The sequence below is a fragment of the Charadrius vociferus genome, unplaced genomic scaffold (assembly GCF_000708025.1).
Source record: "Charadrius vociferus isolate BGI_N301 unplaced genomic scaffold, ASM70802v2 scaffold139, whole genome shotgun sequence".
NCBI classification, from domain to species: domain Eukaryota; kingdom Metazoa; phylum Chordata; class Aves; order Charadriiformes; family Charadriidae; genus Charadrius; species Charadrius vociferus.
In genome coordinates, this window is record NW_009650169.1 from 669,487 (window position 1) to 693,185 (window position 23,699).

General features: G+C 38.4%; 1 protein-coding gene across 1 annotated transcript in view; it reads left to right on the forward strand.

The window, feature by feature from the left end:
- The window catches only part of GPCPD1 (glycerophosphocholine phosphodiesterase GDE1 homolog (S. cerevisiae)), a 37,314-nt gene extending 13,622 nt beyond the window's left edge, over positions 1 to 23,692 (forward strand). Inside the window, exons 5-19 of the mRNA XM_009892474.1 lie at positions 14 to 55; positions 1,367 to 1,490; positions 4,228 to 4,474; positions 5,572 to 5,734; positions 5,822 to 5,954; positions 6,190 to 6,244; positions 7,993 to 8,085; positions 10,022 to 10,099; positions 11,171 to 11,210; positions 12,009 to 12,070; positions 13,190 to 13,255; positions 14,246 to 14,382; positions 15,595 to 15,730; positions 16,074 to 16,234; positions 23,462 to 23,692. Of these exons, the coding sequence (XP_009890776.1) occupies positions 14 to 55; positions 1,367 to 1,490; positions 4,228 to 4,474; positions 5,572 to 5,734; positions 5,822 to 5,954; positions 6,190 to 6,244; positions 7,993 to 8,085; positions 10,022 to 10,099; positions 11,171 to 11,210; positions 12,009 to 12,070; positions 13,190 to 13,255; positions 14,246 to 14,382; positions 15,595 to 15,730; positions 16,074 to 16,234; positions 23,462 to 23,666 (1,742 nt within the window). The 3' untranslated portion in view covers positions 23,667 to 23,692. The remainder of the gene's footprint in view (positions 1 to 13; positions 56 to 1,366; positions 1,491 to 4,227; positions 4,475 to 5,571; positions 5,735 to 5,821; positions 5,955 to 6,189; positions 6,245 to 7,992; positions 8,086 to 10,021; positions 10,100 to 11,170; positions 11,211 to 12,008; positions 12,071 to 13,189; positions 13,256 to 14,245; positions 14,383 to 15,594; positions 15,731 to 16,073; positions 16,235 to 23,461) is intronic.
- Positions 23,693 to 23,699: the final 7 nt, after the last annotated feature.

Genomic DNA, 23,699 nt, shown 5'->3' on the forward strand with positions numbered 1-23,699 from the left:
CTTTTAATTCTAGAAAATGAAATTACTATTGACGATGGATACTTTGGAATCCGTAGTAAGTGAGATATATTGTCCTTTACTCTTTACCGCATATTTAATTTTAACAAGCTTAAATGTTGTAGTTGAAAAATATTTGAAATACCAAGTTAGTTTTGACAGGAATTGCCTGTAAGTGATTGTTTTCTCTGCTTATATGGTTTTTTTTTTGTATCCAGCATTTGTGAATTCACACTTGGGCTGTAATCCCTTCTAATATTAATGAAAGACTGGTAGTGAAATACTGTCAGTGAAATACTGTCAGTGTGCTGGTGTTCAAGGCTGAAATTTGTGAACTTTAGATAATAAGCATGTATTTTTTGGAAATACTAAATAGACTGTTAACTTTCTCTTAAAACCTACCCTTAGAAAAAACTCTTCCTGCCTAGAAAAATATTATCATTTACACTAAATGTACACAATCTGCCTCTTCAGTTAGGCACATAACTGCCAGAACCTCTCGTAAGCTCAAACCTCATGTTCTTATGTGTGCATATGTCTCACTTTTGGCAGCTCTAACCCACCTCTCGCTTAACGCTCCATCTCTTGGCACCTAACGTAACTTTGTCACATATCACACAGCTTGCCTTAAAGCTTTTCCATTTTTCTTCGTATCCACATAGAATGATACATTTTGCTAGGAACTCTTCAAAACTACAGGGTCTTCTTCAGCACTTGGTCTGGCAGCTTATGCTTTCTGGCCATCCTGTGTGTAGGCTTTCCTTGTCCTGATGGTGAGGTTGAGGATTCTCCTCCGTGCTTTGTTCCCCCGTCAGATCTGTCGCTATATCCTGTCCTGCAGACTTACGCTGCTTCACTGGCATTGATTATGATGAGCTAATTCGACACCTATACCTCAATAGAAACGGGGAGTCTCAAGTTGGATATGAATCTCAGAGTTTCCATCAGTGTTATTCCACGTATTGAGAGATTCCTGGACAAGGGAATGTTTTATCTACCTTTGGAGGCTTAACTTAGCCCTTGATACCCTAAATAAAATAAACACTGGGATACTTAGTGCTCTCTTGCAGACAGTTTACAGGTGAAGCTGGTGAAGATCATTGTTCCTATTTAATCCTCTTAAAAGCCAGCAAACAACTGCAGTTTCTGTTGTCTATTTGGGGTAGAAAAATACAAGTGAAAGGATGCACTCAGGTGTTCTGGAAATACTATTGAATAAGGCTGGTGATAAGGAGAATTGTCTGGAAGATGGTGTCAGAGGAACTGTATTTATTTTGTATATTAAACTGTCTAGATTCCCCCTTTTGAAAATAAAACAAGTTATTAAAGTGTCTTCTACTTTTTGTTTGATTATTTTTTTTTTTTATAGATGGTATTGAAACTGTGGATGCTGGGTGGCTGACATGTCAAACAGAAATAAGGTTACGTCTGCATTATTCTGAGAAACCACCTGTAGTGATATCTAAGAAGAAATTTAAAACATCAAGGTTTAGGTAAGAGCCTGCTCATCAGTTTGCAGTTTATCTCATGTTAATTGTCAATACCAATGATTCTTTTTTACTTCAACTAGCCTTCAAATTAATTTCTGGTTGCCAATAGGGGTGTGCTATCGGGCCAATTTCCAGGTGTTTAAGCACTTCGTAAAAAAATATGGTGATAATATTAAATTGGTGGTGTGTTTCAGTTACCTTGTTTTATTATTAATGTAGTGTTGAAAGAGTTTCTTCTGTTGAAACAGAGGAAGACAAACAGTCAAACAAAACTATTCTAGTTTCCCTGCTGACTTCATACTGTTCAGTTCTTGCCTTTCTGATAGTTATTAAGCTATTAAGTATGAAAAAGCAGATGTCATAGCACAAGTTAAGCAGCAAGTACAGGTGTCTTTCAGAAATACTTATTCCATACTTGTCTTGGTGTTTCCTGCTTCTTGGCTGGAACTGCAGTGTTAAGTAGTTCTTTGCTATTACTTTCAGAGAATTTTCTTCCTTGGTCTTTTTTCTTAACTTCTTGAAAAGAGCAGAATGGAAGTGGAAGTTAGGGGAAAGGGAGAAGGCTTACAGTTTGTGGTTTTTGTTTTTGGTTTTTTTTTTTTGAATACTACTTTTTCTCCTTGCCAAAGTAAACCGCCCTCTCCATTTAATCTATGGTTAATTCCCCGCTGGCACTACAGATTTCCAGTCAACATGGATGGTGGAGATAATAGCGTTCTCTAATCACTTCTGTTACTACTTAGATCAGTTTGATGGTTTTACCTGCAGAGGTGTCTCAAAAAGCAGACATAGTTAAGCTATATAGTCGACTGACAGAAGTGGGTGTTCTTAGTCGTGATGTTTTGAGGACTGCACAATTGCCTTGAGTGTTGGACCTCCTTTCCCTCCTGAATTTCTGGGATCTGGAGCTAGCTCTCTCTTCCCTATCCTCCCTTCTGCCCTGACCACTTTCCTTCCTGCATGCGTCTTTTTGGAGCTCTGTGGTTGCCAAATTTTATCCCAGCACGTATCGTTGTAGTGTGTGGTGTAGACTGTGAAAGATACAGAAAACAAGGGTTGTTTTCTTGCGAAACAATGAAAAAGAGTGTAGACACATATAAAAACCTTTCCTCCTAAACTAGAGCCTGACACATCTCTGAATGCGTGATGATTGTTATTACTAACAATCCTCAGCAAAAGTGCCTTTTTACAACAGCAATTTTTGGTAGTATATTAGCCGTGTGTTTCTCTGAGCGATGGGAGAGAATGGAGCAGGACTTCTCGGATCCTTTGACAGACTAACTGTTTTTCCCACTCCTAATCTTGCATACAACCCATCTGCTTGTTTGGAAAGGATTATGGTTCGCTGTTTTCTTTAATGGAAAATATTAAAAGAAAATATAAACTTTTATTTAATCACTAGAAATCAGATTTTGAGCTTGTAACAAATGAGTAGTTTCCAGCACACCACTATCAAAGTGATTTACAGATAACTCAGTTAACCCGGGAGTTACTTCTGTATTGTGTGCCTTATTTTGATGGTCTGACACTTGATATTTTTTTTATTATTATTATTATTTTTTTTTTTTTATTCCCCCCTCACTTCCAACTCTTCTGATGAGGGAAAAGTTAATTCTCACTGAAGAATGTTGTGTTAAATAAATACTTATGTCCTGTTCTCTAGAGCTTTGAAGTTTTTCCCTGTATGTTACAGCAGGTAGAGAGAGTGATTTCTGAAGTCTAATCCTTGTCTAGATGGTTGAAATCTAAACTTGATAAGCTGAATGCATTCATTGGATACTGTTTTCCACATTCTGCCTAAAAGGTTAGATCTGCCCAGGTAGTTTTTGTGACTGTCACCTCCTATGGCAGTGTCATTTTTCAAGTTTGTGGAGCATCTGTGTTGTGACTTCTTTCTTTTTTGTAAGGGTATTAAGAATGTGGACTTAGTGTAAAAGATTTATCATTGTAATTGTTTCTTTGAGGTACGACTTCAGTTTTACTACTGAATTGGCATGTAACTAAATGACAACTCTTCATCCCATCTCCTGCTTCGATGATTCGGAAGGGGGTTTGGATTACTTATATATGCTTCCATCGTTGCCGTAGTTCTTTCTGTGTGGAAGGTTTGCTCTGTATAATAATGAATTCTGAGTCTTAGAGAAAGGCTTATTTTTCTCAGTCCAGGATTTTCCAGAAATTGCATTTGGTGTACTTTTAAACGATCACTTAGTCTGACAGAATTTCTCAATGGACTTACTAATTATATGTTGTTTACGTCTAATAGAATACATTTACCTGCCTTATCGGTGTTCAGAGAGGCTTAAAGTTGTGTGTGTGCACTTATCAGCAGCCACCGACGTCCAGATATTGATTTTGGTGATTACTACTATTTTCAGTGCTTTTCATTAGCCTTTTGGCATTATGGGTATCAACCTGTGGAGAAAGGCTTGTTTGTTTGGCAGCCCAAATTGTTAATAAGTTTGATGGAGTGCTGCTTCTCAGACCACTAGTACAATTTTCTCATTTCCAGTTTTAGAAGTGACTTGAGCACTAAAGTAAGTGCTAAAAAAGATTTAGATAAGAGCTGCAAACTGACTCTTGCGAGGGCCTGCTGCATAGGGTGCTGTCCTGCAGGTAGTGGTGGTGAGAAGAATTCTTGTGTTGTATGAGCTTCTGCTCAAGCTTCCTTCTAATTCTTTAGTGTTTCCAAAGACACTCCTGTGACTTAAACATTTGTTTTGTATTTCTGGTTGAATAGAGTAAAATTGACTCTAGAAGGCCTAGAGGAAGATGAGGACGATGAAGAGGGCCAAGAAAAGACATCTCCTACTGTCCCTCAGAAAATGGCAAACACTGTGGAGTTCTCCTTAATAAGTAACAACGAATACAAATGCCGACACTCCCAGCCAGACTGTGGTTACGCTTTGCAACCAGACCGATGGATAGAATACACAATACAAACCATGGAGCCTGATAACTTGGAATTAATCTTTGATTTTTTTGAGGTACGTCTCGCTACCACTAAGAAGCAGCTCCAGTCCGCCTTTGGGAGGTAGAGTCAATTACCATGAAGATTTCACTGTTGGGACAGGGCTATTGCCTGATATTCTTCATCTTTTGGACTTGTGTAAACAAGCTATGAGACTATTGGCTACTACCTCATTTTGCAGAAAGGTTTTGTGCATCTTCTTGATATGGCACAGAGAATTTCGCAGTTTCTGCTTATTTAGAAGTCAGTACAGATTAGACTCAAATCTTAGTGGGCAGTACTGCATGTCGTTAGGTTGTCTTAATTTTTATCCTTTGTCAGACTTAAGTTTTGCTTATTCTTCTTGCATCTGAACAATGTGTATGTGAACTAGTTAAATTACAATTATTTGATCTTAATTTTTAAGTTATAAACAAAAGAGATTTCTCTGAAGTATCTAGTTCAAATTAAAACTGGATGTTTGCAGATTATCACTACTCCATCTGTTATTTTGCACTCTACTTTTTTTTCCCTAAAAGATCTTAATATTCAAAGTCCTTTTTAAAATAAAACAACTTTTGTCTCTTCATACTGTTTATGCAGAAGAAAGTCTTAAGCGTTCTCTTTGGTCTAAAAATGCCCTTATTATCCCTTATGTTCATAATTGTAAAGTGGCCACATAGTTCCTGAAATTGACTATGGTCAAGTACACGTTCTACGTGTTGGCTGCCCTCCTCCTTCCCTGCAAATGAATACAAAGTTATCTTAAGCATATATATATTATTCCAATTCATCTTTGACATGACTCGGGCTTTTTAGAAGACAGACTATTCCATGCATGCAATGTTGATCTGAAAAGCTTATCAAATGTAAGAGTTTTCACAGACAAATGTACATGAGTTTTGTAGATTTCCATCAACAATTTCATATTCCTGATTGTAATTTTCAACATGCTGGTAGATTACCCATTTTTTTAGCCTGAAATTAGTGTTTTCTGTAATATACAAGAAATTTCTGTTACATCAGTTGCTGTATATGTCTTCATGAGGAGCAAGGAAGAAGAATTTGTTCAGAATTCTCACCTACATGTAACAGGAGGTATTTTGTGTTTGTTTGTTTGTTTTGCTTTTTTAGGAAGATTTAGGTGAGAAAGTAGTACAAGGTGATGTGCTCCCAGGTCACGTAGGTTCCGCCTGCCTCCTGTCATCCACAATCGCAGAACTCGGAAAGAGGGCTGGAATTATTACCCTTGCTATTATGAGCAGAAATCCAAGGAAGACAATTGGAAAAGTTAGAGGTACAGTTGATGCAAACAGATGTAGATAACTACCGGAAGTCATCCATTATCTCTTGATATATGAAGCATTTGCTACTCTTCTTGTAGTGGACTACATAATTATTAAACCGATCCAGGGCTACACTTGTGATATGAAGGCTTCATATGCAAAGTATTGGAAACCAAGAACAACTCTAGATGTTGGACACAGGGGAGCAGGAAATTCTACAACAACAGCTAAGTAAGTTCATTTGCATTTTATTCTGAGGAGGGGGTTATGTTTAGTTTCACTGACATCAGTTGAGGAAGCAGACAGTTTGAAATAAAAAGCTACAACCCATAATCGTTTAAGTCGCTTCAATATCAAATGTGGGCGTTCTCTAACAGAAAGACTTCTGATTTGTATTTCTGTTGTTTCAATGGACTCTGGTGCCATGCTGCGTTGAACAAACCCTTTTTCTTTGCTGTTATTTCAGACTTGCAAAAGTTCAAGAGAACACTATTGCCTCTCTGAGGAATGCTGCTAGTCACGTATGTACGCACATGTGCACACACATAGTACCTGTGTAATTAAAACGAGCTTTGCCTTGTGTGCTTAATTTCCATGATTCAATGCAATGGATGGTAACTGCACTGACACAAAATTATGTCAACTCACTGTGGAAATTTCCTGAGAGATAAGAAGGCAAGTAACAGCTAGTTTAGACTGTCATTCTCAAGTTCCTCTAAAAGACCCCGAAATTTCCATCTGATATGTTCTGGTGGTGCCCTTATACAGGGAAAATTTTATTCTTAACCCTGCAGAGACATAGGGTTGGAATAATTTTGAACGATAAAGAAAATTTTGGCTCTGCTAGAGTCTGTCAACATACTCAGGTGGCAAAGGTCTCGCTCGGGGACTGCTGAGTACCTAAAATTGGTGTCCAAAAGTGAGATTTGGGAACTGAGCTGGTAGAACAAAACAATCCTTTGTTTCAGTGCTTCCCACAATGAAGACTTGGAATCCTAAGGGGAGACTTTCCATTTGGGAGATGCTGGCTTCGGAAGCTTAAATTCTGTGATTCGGGTGGTCGCTTTTACTCCTTCTAATAATCTCGGTCACTGAAGTGATCGGTGAAGAGATTGATCTGGACAATCTAGTGGGATGCTGCAGCAGAGGAGCTGCGGTCAGAAGCATGTTCAGAGGTTCCTTGTCTAGCTCCTGTTTTCACAGTGAAGAGCTGCAGTTAGTCACACAAAGATGCTGCTATGAGATCACCTGCTGCTTAACTTGTAGGGTTCCGAAGCCTTTTCAGGTACTTCTTAGCTAATGTAGATTCTTACCAAACAATCTTTTGAAGTAGTTAAAGGGATGGGAGCAGAATCTGAAGTATTATGCTTATTGGCTACTGATTCTGGACTCCCTGAGAATCATAGCTGAAAGCTTTCTCTCATTTAGGTGTCAGTAAAATTTGAACACAGTCTCTGGAGCAGGTACTGACTGCAGAGCAAAAGAAAACTGCAGTTACTAAATGCTCCTTTTGAACAATAGCTCTTAATTTCTGGGTGGAAGCTACAGGTTAAAAAGCCCACAAGAAATACGCCTTGAGGCAGAAACTGACTATGGAGCCATCAGCAGCGTCGCTGGAAAAGTAATTTCAACTATTTGCAGATGAAAATGCTGAAAGCAGCCACTCTAAAAATATTTTTGCTCAGAAAGGGGCTGAAAAAAAGCCTGTCCTGTTTCCTTCCCGTACTGATTGAAAGAGAGTATGTGAGTCGGGATGATAATTTGGTGAATGTTAATCTTTGAGGATTTTCAAAGGAATGATTTACTGACAGTCAAAATAAGTAAAAAAAAAAAAAAAAAAAGTTGTTTCTGTGCATTTCTGTCTGTCTTTCTGGCCCTCCCTCTTTCCAAAAATATTCTAACAATTGCTTGTCTCTTGGTGGAGAGGAGGGAGGAAGGGCACTGTGAAGGCATTTATGTTTAAAAGCACCATCTTAGCCTTTCTCTGACATCAAGCTTACGATACTTGAACGTTACTAGAGAGCTTACAAGATTAAGCAAGCTCTATGTGTCGGAGCTGCATTATAGTAATTAAAATGATGTCCCATAGGATTTTCTTTCATTTCTAATCCATTGCTGAGTATGATTGGTAACAGCCAGTTGCATTCAACTTCTGGTCAACGTCCAGGACCTGTGAATACTTGGCAACGTGGCTGCAGTTCTGTAGTCCTTGTGCATATTTAGCTGACGCGTTTTTGTTTTGTTCTGTGTGTTTTTCAATTTTCTGTAGGGAGCAGCGTATGTGGAATTTGATGTACACCTTTCTAAAGATCATGTGCCTATTGTATACCACGATCTCACATGTTGCATGGCCATGAAAAAGGTAAAGAAGATATCTGTGTTTTATCTTTAAATGTGACCGTTCCAGAAACTAAAATGCCAAGCCCTCAGAAATCATTCTGGGGAATCAAGGGGTGGAATGGGAATAAATACGCAGGGTTACTGTGTGCATAAAGTAGAGCAGGAAGGTTGAGGTTTTTCTTATTGATGTTGTAGCAACAGCATGTCAGGTGCATGGTTTGAGAATCTTCAAGCCTACATTGTAGTTATTTTTTAGCTTTTTTTATTTACGGTTTGGAAGAAAAATGCAGACAACTCCACTATATTCAGTAGCACCTCTGGGAACTCTTTTAGACTGTCAGAGTCTAAAACTGGTTGTTTCTTTTTTGAGAGGGCGTTAGTGTGACTCTCAGCATGACTTCTTACTCCTGCTGGTCCTTAAATGTGTACTTCTCTTAAGCAGTTAGGTGCTCATAACTGCTCTTTAGGTCAAACCAAAATCTACCTTGTTTGGTATCCCAGTAAAGCCCAGAAGAGGGAAAGCAGAGAAGTAGAATGATCTCCTTCACGTAGGGTGTTTGATTAGCCACAAATGGCTTGGCTTCCATTAGTTTTTCCTGACTCTTTCTTTAATGCTTTTTTTACTTCTGCATTTTGCTGTGTTCTTTAACTGTGAGGTTAACAAACTTCATGTCTCGTTGGGACGGTAAGTGAGGCTGAAGAACTGTTTTTGGATTGCTTGGTGGAACAGAAGGAAAGGAGTTAAGACAGAGGTTCTAGGAGCAGGAAGATGGCTCTTAGAAGCAAGTGTCCTGTTCCTTTCCCTGCTTACCTTATGAGGTTACAGTTCTTCCTGCTTTGTTTTTTTTTTTTAACCAAAAACCCTTTTCTGCTTCTTTTTGGTAAGAGGCAAGAGTACTATAACATAAGCAGTGAACAGTACTGTTACTCATACGTACAGTTAAGCATACTTTAAAAGGCACTCTGAACACGCTGTCACGACACCTCTTAAATACCCAAGTTTTATAAAGCATAACAACTGAATGTTTTCAGAGTACAGTGACGTGACACTCCTTAATAATGAGAGAACCATAGGTGTAAGGACCAGTGACTCAAAAAAAACCCCAAACCACTGAGCTGCTTTTCTGTCTGGTCTGTTGTATGTTCTCCACCGAGGCCAGAATACTTGCGTTCAGCAGCAGTGCAAAGACGTTGGGTTCTGTTCTAGTTTTCTTCCTTTCTAGTTCTGGCAGTGAAAGCAAAGGTAGCATGGCAGAGCACACGGCAAGAGAAGTTCTGTCTGTCTTCTTGGTACTAAGCCTGCATCATCAAACTCTCACACCCGTTGCGATATTGTGGTTTATAAGATTTGTTTTGAACAGTTGTGGGAGATGGAACTGTGACCAAGGGAAACGCATGTTCAGTGGATGATGAATCAGTATTGTCTTGTTGAGTAAAAATTTCTTTATAGTGAAGAGGGCAAGTGAAAAATGGATTGACAGATTCTTTTTTTTTTTTGTCACCATCTTTATTTTGGGGGAGGGCTATGTGTATCTCAGTTTTACCAGGACACTTGTCTCTTTTATTAGTTTGAGACATTGGATAGACAATAATAAACTGAACTGCCTTAGGCTATTTTTTTAACGCATTTCTTTACTAGGAATCTTTTTCCTGAATGCATTAACTGCTCAAGTGTTTACAGAACAAACATGCTAACCTTTTCTGAAGAAAGAACACTGAAGCCTCTGACTTGCCTGAAAGACCAATTCCTGTTTTTTCAAATTGACACCTATTTTATGCTTCTGAGTGCCTGTGTTGTCTCCTGAAAACTGATCATCTTGTATTATAATAAGATAGAACTTGTATCTTTATCAATAAAGAGAAAAAATTAGTTGCTTTTAATGTTGTCATATTAAAAGCATGTAAGCTTTTTTGGTAGTTTTCAGTGATGCTTAATTATGTATTATTTCTCTTCAAAGAAACTGGATACAGAGCCTTTGGAACTATTTGAAATTGCAGTCAAAGAACTCACATTTGATCAGCTGCAGTTATTGAAGGTATAGTTACTTTGGCTAGTATGATGTGCTGTGTATAGAATTTCAAATTGTGTATGAAGCTTAGATGTTTTTTTGGAGTAAGTATAGATAGTTGGGGAAAGCACAAGTTTTAAAAATTCTACAAGTAGAACAAGTAGCTAATTCCAAGAATTGTACTTTTGCACCATCGTTACAACTTGAATAAATTTCATTACTTATATCTTTTAAAGAGATGGTCTGACAACATGTGTAGATCTGTATCATTATGCTAACACTGATAATTTAAAAACAAAAAAGGCTGAAAGTGGTGGTAGTGTTCATTGAAAGCCAATGCTTTGGAGTCTTTGAGAAAGAAAGATCCCTGTCACAAAGTCTATCTGATTTTCAAACATTTCCCTGTTAACAAGGGAGATGAGGCGCATGTGGAGGTGCGGAAGGGTCTGTGATTCAGTGGTATGGATTGGACAAACTAATCAATTGTTTAATTGGGTATCGCTGTATCTCCCGAATAGAAGTGCCCTGCCTGCATGAAAGAGGGTCAGGGGATGAGACTGGGCTGGTGAAGACCCAGCTGAGATATCTGTCCTCAGTCAAGGAAGCACCTGGCTGGTTCAAGAACTATATGTTTCTTTTCACTTAAAATTACTTGGTCGTCTTTTTGTGGAGAGAGAATTTGAATGGAATGAGGGAGTTGGCCCTGTGCCTGGTGTGTTTCTGTCTCAGTATGTGACTACATTATAAAACCGCTGCTGCCGTCAGCACTTGATTGGAAACATGGAGACTAACAGCTGACAGACTTCTTCACATCTTGATGTTAAATTACATAATGTGTGCTTTTACCCTTGAATGTGTTTCCTGAATTTTCAGTAAGAACGTTTTGGAGCTTTCCTTGGAATCTTTGTTTAAAGTTTGAAAGAAGACTGTGATGTGTACTAGGATTTCCGTTACTCTTTTACAAATCACTAAAACTGTGTCTATAATGGACTTTTTAATCTTACAAACAATTCAGAAGGAAAATTAGTCATATTTTACAGATAGTAAGATCTCTGTGGGTGGAGTCCTTGTTAACTTAGCTCTTCTTATGCTCTTTAGCTGGCTCACGTGACTGCCCTGAAAGTAAAAGATCACAATGGTATGTACTAGTTCACAAGAGTCTTGATGTTATTTATTACCATGTAATGATATATATTCTGTGGTTGCAGCCACTTGTTCCAATCACATTTGGCTTCTTCCTGAACATTTCTAAATGTTTATGTAGTTATTTTAATGTTGCGCGTGCTGTAGAGTTCTTTGCTGGGAAGTAAATACTTGGACAGAACTTACTCCTTTGGGAAGGAGGGGACAGGAGGGCAGAAGGTGAATGCATAGATAAATACACATTTATGAATAACAAAATTGCCACTCACGTTTCTCTCTTATCCCTTTTTAACTGTACTTTTCTGCAGCTCTTCAGAACTCCTAACGAGAACTTTGGTAACTCCTGTAGGGTGTCTTATTGGTGCTGTAAATTTTTGGCCTTAATTCATCCCCTTTATAGGGACAGCAAACTGGCAAAGTATCTCCCACATCCTACCTGTCTGGGAAAAGATAAAATAAATAATAAGCCTTGTCAGGCAAGGCTGCTTCTACTGGCTGCGATTCAGTGGCTGAAACGGTGAGGGATGGGAGAAGTTCTTTCTGAGAAATATACTGGTAAGGCTTTTAATAGGGGTCAAAAAAATTTTCTGCTGGCCAGACAGGAGTTGCCAACACCACTGTTGGAGTACGTCAGTGTTAGAGGGAAGGCTTAGGTGATCAAACAATAGACCCGGTTCTATTCTTTACTCTTAAAGGCCTTATGATTTTGAGCCAGTTTTTTGTTTTGTTTTTTTTTCCTGGGATTAGCAGTGCTGCTATTTGTTGTGATTCAATGTTTTGTATTTCTTTTCAGCGTCTTTTAAAGAAGAAGAAAACTCTGCTTTTGAGACCCAGCCATTTCCTTCTCTGCAGAGAGTAAGCAGTGAATATAGGATAGTAGAGATGATGTTTGTGGAACATGAAAACATGCATTTTACTTTCATCTTTGCACATGTAGCAGGGGACACTCATTTTGGGGTCTAGGCCTCTGTTATCTATGCTGGAACTGAGAACACAGGCTTTATTATTGTTGGCCACTGGAGCCTTTTCAGCACAAAAGTAACAGTCTGCATATCTTTCAAGCTTCTTAATTTGCGAACCCAAGTTGTATAGCTCAGGATACACTCAGTGTTACAGCTGGTTAACACCTGGGCATTGCATTTTAATGCATTGACAATTGTTTGCTAACTTTAAAAAAACAAAACAAAAACCCAAACAAAACCCCCAAACCTGGCCTTTGGCAGTTCCATCATGTACTCTTTCTTGGCTGTCTAGCAGAGCCAGACACAGAGAAATATTAAGTGAATTTCTAGTATGTTCCCACTCTTGACTATTTGCCAACTCTGGGCTTTGCATTGGCTTACTTTTCACAGAGACAACTGACAAGTATTGACCAAATACAGTCTGTTACCATTTACGGTGTTTTTTTCTTCCTATAAGAAAGAATGTTACTTTCTTCTGTACCTGTTATCTTGATAGGGTTAAAGAATCATCTACCAATGTTTCCTTAATTTCATCAGCTGTTAGTGTCACCTTTTTATTTGATGTCACCTTACAAATAATTATGAGAATTTTGCATACTTTTATTCTCATCATCATAACGGCAAGCTCGTGGATTTCATACTTAAGGCTATGTGTTACTTTTTTGCGTTCAAAAAAAACTTCCTGGAGAAGTGAAAACCATTTCTTCCTTAGGAATACAAACGAGGCATTTCTCACACATGTTAAGGTGAACTAACTTGCATTTGTACCTTGTCAAAATATTATCCTTCAGATTTTATCCATTTTTTAATGTATTTCCTAACTTTAAACTGAAGTAGAGAAGGTATATGCGTATCTTCTGTTAAATGTTAAAAACTTAGGGGATTTATTCTACTGCTAGATTCCATTGGCATTAAATTCTAATGTATTCTCCCAGTAATTACCCTCGTAGTGCTTAGTTGTCATCCTTTGCTGTGAGGTCTGTTTATAATGATTTTTTTTTTTTTTTTTCAGGTCCTGGAGTCTGTTTCTGAAGATGTTGGGTTCAACATAGAAATAAAATGGATCTGCCAACAAAGGGTAAATAAATGTAGTTGTAATTTACTTTTATACCTTGCCATTCTCACGGCCAAGGCATGTAATTTGACGTGGTGATTTATGAGCTACAATGGCATAATTTTGGGGTATTTTTTATGTCACACTTTTGTTTTATTATAACCCCCTGTTTTTAAAATTGGGAGTATGATAACACCACTCTAGCAAATGGACAAACTTACTCTTAAAATGATAGGACGTATTTATAGGATTGAGTCAATTTTGCAGCTCAGACTGCTTTTAGTAGAAAACCCTTTTTAAAGTCAGTGGATCGCCCGAGGTCAGGCATGCTGTACGTGGGGAAAAGTGACAAGAAATTCAAACTCTGCTGGCCCTGGGCAGGAGCAGCTAGAACCTGGTGTGGCAATACAAGCAACTGTTTCCTTCTAGTCCGCAGTACTGTGGACTCAGCTGGATTGAGTAGGGCTCGTTCTGGAAGGAAATGGTTGTCGTGGCTAGGACTGGAAACCTGGAGTGGGGGAAAGAAACTACATAGAGGGGTAGGTTGGATCTGTGTGCATCGGGACATGCTGATGTGCTCAGAAGGGCCAACGGCAGAAAGGCTGTTCTCAAAGACAAAGGATATCGCATTTTTTCTTTCTACAAACCTTATTGTTGCCTTCTTACATTTAGAAATAGCAATATAAAATATCTGTAATAGCTTTTAGCGATCTTTCCTGGAATTCCTTTGTGTTCTCAAAATTAGAAAAGGCTTTGTAGAAACTCTCCCCTGGGATGGGAAGACAGTGAATTTTTCAGCGAATCTGACTGCTGTTAGAATTCAGGTGCACCTCATAGACGGACAGTCCTGTAGAGCTGTAACTGGCGTTCAGAGTTCAGAAGGAGTGACTTTTGTATTCAGACTTGCAAACTGAATTCTCATTTTGCTCAGGTTGAATGAGAGACTGTTGCTTGTTAAAATCTTTTTAGTAAGTATTAATTTAAGTGGCTGAAACCTGTCCTTTCTCTTTCTAGGATGGTCAGTGGGATGGCAACTTGTCAACTTATTTTGATATGAACCTCTTTCTAGATATTATTCTAAAAACTGTTTTGATGAATGCTGGAAGAAGAAGAATTGTGTTTTCTTCTTTTAATGCAGATATTTGTACAATGTAAGTTAAGAAGAGATAAATAATCTATTTTCTTCTTTTTATTTGGTGAAATTTACTTTGGACACAAGAATAGCCAACAGGAAACAAATAACACAAGTTTTGATTACACTTAAACGTCGGGTGCCAAAATAGTTGGGAATTGAATCAAGACCACTTTGCCATCTGACCTGCCCGAAAAATAAAATAGGAGAAAAAAGTCAAAGCATATATTTTTGTCAAGTCTCTTCCTGAATGCTTCAGCCTTTCTTGACACATCAAAAAAGGTCAAGATTCTTTCTGGTATCATAAAGTCTTTTTCAGTCATACCTGAGGGGTACGCAAGCCTAACTTACAAACAATATTATCTTGTTACAGTTTCTTTCACTGTATGTGCCTTTTAAAAAGGAGAGAAAATGAAACAGCTTTGGATTACCTGTGTGTGGTTTGGGGTTTTTTTTGTCAGGTTTTGGTGGTGGGGTTTTTTAGTTTTTTTGGTTAGTTGATTTGTTTTGCTTTTGTGGAATGTCATATTGTACTGGGGCACAGAAAAGGCATGGGAGTTGAACTGGGGAACAGACAGTCAGGATACATAGGAACTAACAACATGCTGTAGTACTCTAACAAGAAGTGATTTAGCACAGTCAATGAAAGGCTTTACGGAAATCTCATCTGATTGGAGAGTGTACTGATGAAATACCACTGAAGGATAAATGGGCAGAACAAAACCAAATCAAGGCACTGACAAAAGGGTTAAGAAGCAAGTGGGTAAATGTGTGTAACATGCTAATCCCAAAACTTTGCTTCCATCTGTTGCCGTTTCATACCACTGTACCAGTATCCCAACTTGGAAAATACATTAGTAAGGTTAGGTGTTGTATATTGACCATGTTTAGAAATCCTTATTGTGAATCTTCATTTTACTCTGATGTGCATTTAAGAAGAAAATCACAGAATTGAACAGTCTTTGAGGATTTTATATAAACATTTTGAGGATGTGGATCTGAGTTCAACTTGAAGTCTAGCTTCCCTTAAATGTTAATCTCTACTAGTGGCAAAAGGAAGAGTTGGAGCAGTTTGTCACATAGTTTGATGTTAAACTGTGGTACCGTCTTGTTGCACCAGCTAGGAGCTAGAAGGACATGCAGTAAAGTGTAATTCTCCTCAAGCAGTAAGATTGAGTTCCTCTGCTTTTTAACACATTTGCTATTTGCAAACTTTTTTTTTTTCTAACAGGGTTCGGCATAAGCAAAACAAGTATCCTGTGTTATTTCTCACCCAAGGAGAATCTAAACTCTATCCAGAACTCATGGATCTTAGATCTCGTACAACTCCAATTGCCATTACTTTTGCACAGTTTGAAAACTTGCTGGTAAGCTGACAAGTTCTTGCATTACTCTGCAGTGAAATGAAACTAACTTATTACTCCTTGCTGTAAATCTATCGGTTTTGACATTAATGCTTAACGTTACAGCTAACCTCATAAAAGGAATACGCTAACATTTGGTAACTACCAAAGTAACATCCTTTGTTTCAAATGTATGTTTAATACATTGTTTAAAAAACAGCGCTAGCAGTAAACTCTTTAATTGTATTATTTTTTTTTTTATTATTATGGATTAAATTGTAAGGAGCTGTGTGTCCAAAAGATTTAAAAACCTGATGTGAGAGTGTTTCAGAAACATGGATTTTAATTGAAGTCTTTTGTATTTCAGGGAATTAATGTGCACTCTGAAGATCTGCTGAGGAATCCATCATTTATTAAAAGAGCCAAATCTAAAGGCCTAGTTATTTTTTCATGGGGTGATGATGCAAATGACCCAGACAACAGGAAGAAGTTGAGAGAATATGGTGTTCATGGGCTAATATATGACAGGTACGTCATTTTGTTTTAAAAATAATAAAGCTGAGAAACTGTTGTATCCTGAGTCTTGTGAAATTTTATGTTGCTTTTTTGGCTGACTGGGTGCGGAATATCTTCCTTTTGTACTACAAGTACAAGAAGCCCATAAACCCAGCTCAACAGCAAGACTAACACCAATTCGTACTCTTTCAGCTGTATATATATGGAGCAAAATAACTTTTCTCCTGAGGTTAACGTAAATGTGGTTGGCTTTAGTGCATTGCATATGCATGTAACATGCTTTTAACGTTCCTGATGATAATTTGTACATGATGTGATGAGGACAGTGTAATTTAACTGTTTGGCTGAAATCTTCAGCTTTCCATATCTAATTATGGAAATGGTTAGTGCAACTTTAATGAATGATTTTAACTTAATTTTTTGCCAACATTGTTGTGTTTCAAAGCTGTGAATTCACCATTTTTCCTATTAAAATTAGCTTGGAGTGACTCCTAGGGCAAACTGCCAAATTGGTCCCTTCAGAAAGCAGTTGTTATATCCACACAATACAGGTGGACATCAGAATACCATGGTAAATCTTTGAACGAAAGTGTTATTTTAGTTCCTTACAAAACCAAAAAGTGTTAGCTCCCATTGTAAAAGGTGTCAAGTTCATTATTACAAGCTGGTTATTACTTTGGGAAGCTGCATTAAATTAGAATTTCTGATAGATTGCAAAGAATGTGTAATTAGGAGAGCATTAAGTGTAATCGAAGTGTCAAATAATAGGAGACTTTCAAACCTTTTGCTTTAGCGGGGACACTGCTTCGCATATTGCTGTGCTTAAAAAAGCTGGGGGTGATCAAGTAATTGTCAAGGGCTCTGTTTTATGAAGTGAAAATTGAGAATCAAGTTAACGTATCTAGAGGCAAGAAATCAAATATGTTTTGCTTTTGGCTTCCAGTGTCAAAAAACCCAGCTTAACTCCCTTCAATCTATTCTTGACTTGAGAGTCCTTTGAGTGGTGGGTCCAGCGCTTCTCTGGTTTGCTGGAGGTCTCGTTCTTGTACCATATAGAATGTCTCCATCTTTTCATTGGTGGTAAAAAGGAATAGCAAGATGTTTACATTGGGGATCAGCTTCAGACTCAAGTAATGGAAACAGAAGTCCTCTTTCCTGCTACAGCAGTGCCACAGATTGGGGCCCCTTTAGTAGATGAAAAATATTTCTGGATTGGTACACAGACGATGCGGTACTCTGACTCTGTAGTGTACAGTCCATAGCGCTGTGATGAAATTTGATCCTATGATATGATATGCATAACTTGAAGTGATAAATTTTAAGTCTATAGACAGGTGGGGTGTTTTAATTAAATACTACATAAAGTGTTCTTATGAAATATCTGTTCATCTGATGTCTACTAATCTAGTCTTCTAGAGTTCTTAATTACTCCTGGTGTAATAGATACGCACCACTATGGGAAAATAGTAAGGCAGGTAACAGCCTTATTTCTGACTTCATGTTGCTTATGACCTTAGATACTTAATTGCTTAACACTACTTAAATAACGTTGCATTTCTGTCAAGTCTGCAAGGCTTGTCATTTTATGTTGCCTTTTGTACTGTTTAGTGTGTTTTAAGTTGCAGTATGACAGCGGAACACCTTTTGCCTCCCCTTTTGATAACTAACCGATTCATTGGAATTGCTTATAGGCTGAATTTCCCTTGCAGACTGAACTGAACAAAAAATTCTTAGCCTTCCTGCACTATATAGACTGTCTGGATTCTTTATAGTATTCATCTCTCCTCTCACCGCGTGCCCCCTGTACCTCTTCCACCTTTTGACATCTTTCCACTTTGAGAGGAACCCCAGAATTTAACATTAAATTCTGAAACTTTTTAAAAAAACAGCAGTTCAGTGATGCATTTTTTTCTTTCTTTATCAAGTTACAAACTGCAGTTGAGTAGCAAACAATTATCTTGTTTCACTATAATTGTTGCAGGCTCGTCAACTCTATTTAATTTCTAAACATTATTGACCTTTTTCTGTAGGCTAAAACAAATATTGGAACATTCCTTTACAATTCGTAATTATTTTTCAGAATTTACTAATGGTCTGAATAGAAATAAATTTAATCTTAATATAGGTTCCTTAGAAGGAACATGACACTTTCTGAAAATTGCATCGGATATCTCCAGCTGGACATTTTGAAATGCGGGTGGTACCTGCAAGTCCTGGATGGCGTGTCTAAATGTAAAACCTGGCAGGAAGTGTTTCCATTCCCAGTTGGAGGTGCTGGGAAAATAGGCAGTCTTTCAAATCATTTCAGAGTATGAAGTTAATATCAGGAGTTTAAATTATCTAAAGTTTAAACAGGTATGGTATAAGCATCTGTATTCTGTGCTGTTTGAAGTTTAGAAATAGATAAATTAAAAAAAATACTGTGAAGCAGAACTCCAGGAGAGAGAGGTATGTGCCCATTTCACTGTCGAGAAATAAGCAGGGACTACAATAACCTGTTTATTAGTGTAAAGCTAGTTTATGCTGCGGTTCCATCTGCGAACTCCAGAATATTTCCAGGGCTGAATCAAAATGTGCTTCTTCCTGTGCTTCTGCAGAACTTTGGTTCTCTGGACTAAAGGCCAATTCCAGATATTTATCAAAAATCGCTTTGCCTGGTGTTTTGAGTTGCTGTTTACTAGACCTTTACGTAAACCATCTTGTGTTATTTGTCCAGGGAGTGAATACAAGAATTTTGGTGAATTATAGGTTGCTCGGATATAGCCCTGAGTTATCGTTACTGCATGCGGTAATTTGAACTGTCTGGGTAGAGATGATTTCTATAAGCTATTTTTTCTGAACTTTAATCATCCATGTAGAATTGAGCAAAACATAGTAGCCGCTTGCGAAGATGGCAGAAAAACTGTGTCCTGAATACCAAAAGTTGCTGATACCAAGTGTCGGGCAAAAAAATACTCAGGTAGGGGGTGTGACTTTGTTTTGCATGGAGAAAAACTGCAAGACTAAATCTGAGAAGCTTACAAATGCCACTGCTATTAAAAGAACAGTCTCCCTGGGGCAGGGGAAAGAATATTATTTATTTTTTCCCCCATCCAGTCCTTTCTCCACTTGGGCTGCAGATTTTTAGACGTACCCAAAGTCATTAAACCAAACGGATGGTCTAGTGCAGTTGCTGGGACAATACTCTGCTTTTTTTTCCTGTGTTCAACTGGCTTTCATCTTGGCATCTTAAATATCCAAACTACTTGCATTAAAAAGGCAACCTCCAGAAAAGAGGGGCCACCTCTGCCTCCAGGCTTCTCTTTGGGCCCTAATCCAGAAAAGTTCTTTAAGTGCCTGACTGGGTAGCTTCTGTTCACACAGGAAAAAAAAAATATCTCATGCTTAAAACACTGTATTAGTTTGATGTTTAGATTTTATTTAGAGGAGAAGCTTTAACCTATTGTAGTTAAAATCTCTGGATTGGTAAAAAATCACGAATTTTAAAGCAGGATTGGTGATTTATCTGGTATTTTTCTCCTGGATAAGCTTTGTAAACAGTGCAGGAAATACTTCTGTGTTTGAATATACTTAGTAAGAACAATGCAGTCAGACTTTTACGCCAGTTGGCTATATATTAAATACCAATGTGGAGAGGGGGTGGGTGCTAACTTACACTGGTGTTATCTTTGTTTTAATTCACTTTACATGATCTGAGTTCTGTTTGCTGGATAATACACACAGCTGCATGAAAATAGTAAATCGGTAATCTTCGAACATATTTGCTGAAAGTTTTTCCATGAGAATCTTCAGCGTGTTTGTGTCCTCTTGAAGCACTACAGTTCTTTATGGCTGCATGTTGCATTTGCAGACTCCAGACAAAAGCTCTGTGCTCTATTAGTATTAGTAACTTCCAAAAATGAACACAAATTTAGCAAGGCAAAAGCACTCAAAACACTTCCCAAAACTAGAAGACTAACTCTGCACCATTTTATTTGCCTGAAACTGAATGTTACTTAAATAACAGCATGGATATATGTAGGAAGTTAACTAGTATTAGTTGATTTTAGAATTTAATCTTCTCAATGATTGAATTAAGATGTTACGTGATAGCAGTCTTTCCGATTCTGGGAATTGCAAAGTAAATTCAAGTTTACCTTGAAGTAAAGAAAAAATGAAAAGCTGTAATCAAAAGCTTCAGAAAATCATGGAAACGGTATTTTGGTGCTGCTGACTCTTCAGGTTTTGGCGAAGTAATAGCAAAGACAAACAGCTGTGACTGAGACCTGCTGGCTGCCTGTGTTTTCAGAGGTTGCAAGAACACCCAGTAGGTGCTAAGCACTCAGTTCTGTGCCCACTGCATAACCCTGGAATGCTCTGCAAAGCTTTTGGTAGAAAATGCTATTTTAAAGTAATATAAAAAGACTTCCCAGTCTTCTGTAGGACTTGTTTATTAACAGGAAGTCAAGTGGAGGAACTTTGATGCATAGTTACTTATAAATAATTGTCCTGTTGAAGAATGAAGGCTAGGGAGATGAGATATTATTCCTTATTGTGGTATGTGATGTTGGAAATAATTCGCATGAGAAGTCCTGGAGCTATGCTCTTATTTTGCCAATGGCTGGTGTACTTTTGTGGACCCAAACAAAAAGTGGGGACAAGAAATTCTGAGGTGCAAGAACAGCTGTGCCTCATTGTCTTCTCTGCTTTCGGTTTAGAAGAATTGCTGCAGAAAAGAATTGATTATGCAGCGAGAGTTACAGAATTTATGCTTGCCCAATAAACTAATTAAATGTCTGCCAAAAGCTGCTTAGGAACATGCTCACTTAGGAACATGCGTCAGGAACAAGGGGCTTAAAAACATGCCTTTGTTCTAGCGATGGGAAGGACTGAAGATTTGCAGTTCCTAAGGTGTGTTGCTATATAGAAAACTGTCTTCTAATTTTAGTGCTTTGTCTTGAATGCCCAGAAGAATTCATAATGTGTAAACTAACTTAACTGAAGAAAGCACAGGTCTTACCTGCATGCTGGGAGGAAGGAACGAAGGTTGGGGTTTTATTTTGCAGATAGCTTTTATTAGGCAATTTTGGGTCTTGTCTTAGGCCTGTATTGGATTATAGGTGCTGTGCAAGTAATTTGCTGTGCCTTCTGTTCATATTCCATGAGACTGGAAATCATTTGTCCTCACTTCTAGGAATTTCTTTACGGAAAGTATCTTTAGTCTTACTGTAAGGAATGTGATCCATGTCTATATTTCCTGCAGAAGCATTTCCTCATTTGAATCCTATTTACTGTATCACTCTTTGAGCTGCATATTATTTTTCATGTCTTGGACTTGCCAACAGTTCACAAGTTGTCTTGCCAAGGTTAAAAAGGCACCTGGCACTGTATCGTGTAGCACTCCGTTGTTTTGGTTGGGACATTGTGTTCCGTTTGGACATACCTTGAAATTACGGTATGAAAGAGAAAGGATGATGCAATAAAACCAAATCACTTTCTTGAAGGAATCACAGCATCTTCAGCGCGTGAAGGGACCTCTAGAGATGCGCTAGCCCAACTCCCCTGCTAAAGCAGGATTGCCCAGAGCACATCACTCAGGACTGCATCCAGGCGGGTCTTGAAAACCTCCAGAGAAGGGGACTCCCCCCCCTCCCTGGGCAGCCTGTGCCACTGCTCTGGCACCCCAACTGTAAAGAAGTTTTTCCGTGTGTTGGAACAGAACTTCCGTGTTCGCACTTCAACCCATTGCCCCTCGTCCTGTCACTGGGAACCACTGAAAACAGTCTGGCGCCATCCTCCTTCAACCCACCCTTTAGATATTTGTAAGCAATAATAAGGTCTCCCCTCAGCCTTCTCCTCTCCAGGCTAACGAGTCCCAGCGCTCTCAGCCTTTCCTCATATGGGAGATGCTCCAATCCCTCAGTCATCTTAGTTGCCCTTCGCTGGACTCTCTCCAGCAGTTCCCTGTTCCTCTTGAACCGAAGGGCCCAAACTGGACACAGTATTCCAGTTGTGGCCTCACCAGTGCCGAGTAGAGGGGGAGAATGACCTCCCTCGACCCACTGGTCACACTCTTCCCTATGCAGCCCAGGATTCCATTCTTCCTCCCCAGGTGCGGGACCCTTCACTTGCTTTTGTTGAACCTCATGAGGTTCCTCTCTGCCCAGCTCTCCAGCCTGGCCAGGTCCCGCTGGATGGCAGCGTGGCCCTCTGGAGTTGTCAGCCACCCCTCCCAGTTTGGTATCATCAGTGAGTGATATCAGTATGAATAGTCAAAAGAGATGAAGGCAGAAGCCACAGTAATTTCTTCCAGAAGTTTTCATTTGAAGGAGATAAACCTGGAGACCTGCAATACCTGAAACTGTAAATGTGTGACAGCTACCAGTGAGGGGAACTGGATGCCGGGATTTAAATTGTGGATATAAATAACATACTGATGTTAGAAATTAATGTTGGGAGATCAGAATAGATCCTTGTCACGATAAGTGTTGTACCAAAGCTAGGTTACAGGAACACAAATTCTTTTGCTTTATAATGAATTATACCAAATAAGTATGAGTTAAGCTCAGTGCCTGTGCTGTCAAATTTAAAATGTGGTTTGGATTTGGGCAATCTGGTACAATGTTGCCAATTCAAATCCTGCAGCTTTGTTTACATGTGTGAAAACAAGAAAGTGAAAAGAGGATATACTATTTAAAATAGTATAGCTAGATAAATTTGCATTAGGTATGAATAAAGATCAGATTTTCTGTTGTTTTTTTTTAAATTACCATTACAATATTAGGGGAAGAGTAAAAAAAGTTCTGAATTGGGGGTGGTGGTGAAATACTTCTTGAAACAGTAAGTATAGACTCCATTCAGTATGATGTAGAAGTAGTCTATCACAGTCTGTTCAAATAATCTCTCTGAAATTCCGTAATGCTTTTAAGTGTGAAGCCTGGAACTCTGCTTTTACTTCACTGTTTAGTGCCAGCTGTAAAGTCACATTTTTCAGAAGAGTGAGGTAAATGCCACTGGGTAGCTTTTTAGTATATCCAATGAAGTATTAATTGCTGTGTAAAAGGAATACCATTTTATATTGCAAGATGAGCGGCAAAACTTAGGGTACTAACCTCGAACGTACTGCTTTTATAGACTTGCTTATACCCAATTTTACTCTAGTAGGGGAAAAAAAACCCAGTTGCTTCATCTAGTCTACATTTCTGTCAGGTTATACTTATCAGTGTTTCTTCTTCTTTTTTTTTTTTCTTGTTTATTCAGGATATACGACTCGAATCCTGAACAACCAAATATATTCCAGGTGGAGCAGCTGGAACGTCTCAAGAAAGAATTACCAGAGTTGAAAAGCTGTGTGTGCCCCACAGTTAGCCACTTTAAATCCATATCTCCGTGTAAATGTCATCATAGTTGCCTGGAAGAGAAAGCTGTAGATAACTTGAAGAGTGTTCAAATGCAAAAGGACTGAATCTAGGCAGAATGCTGTTTTGTATCTATTTAA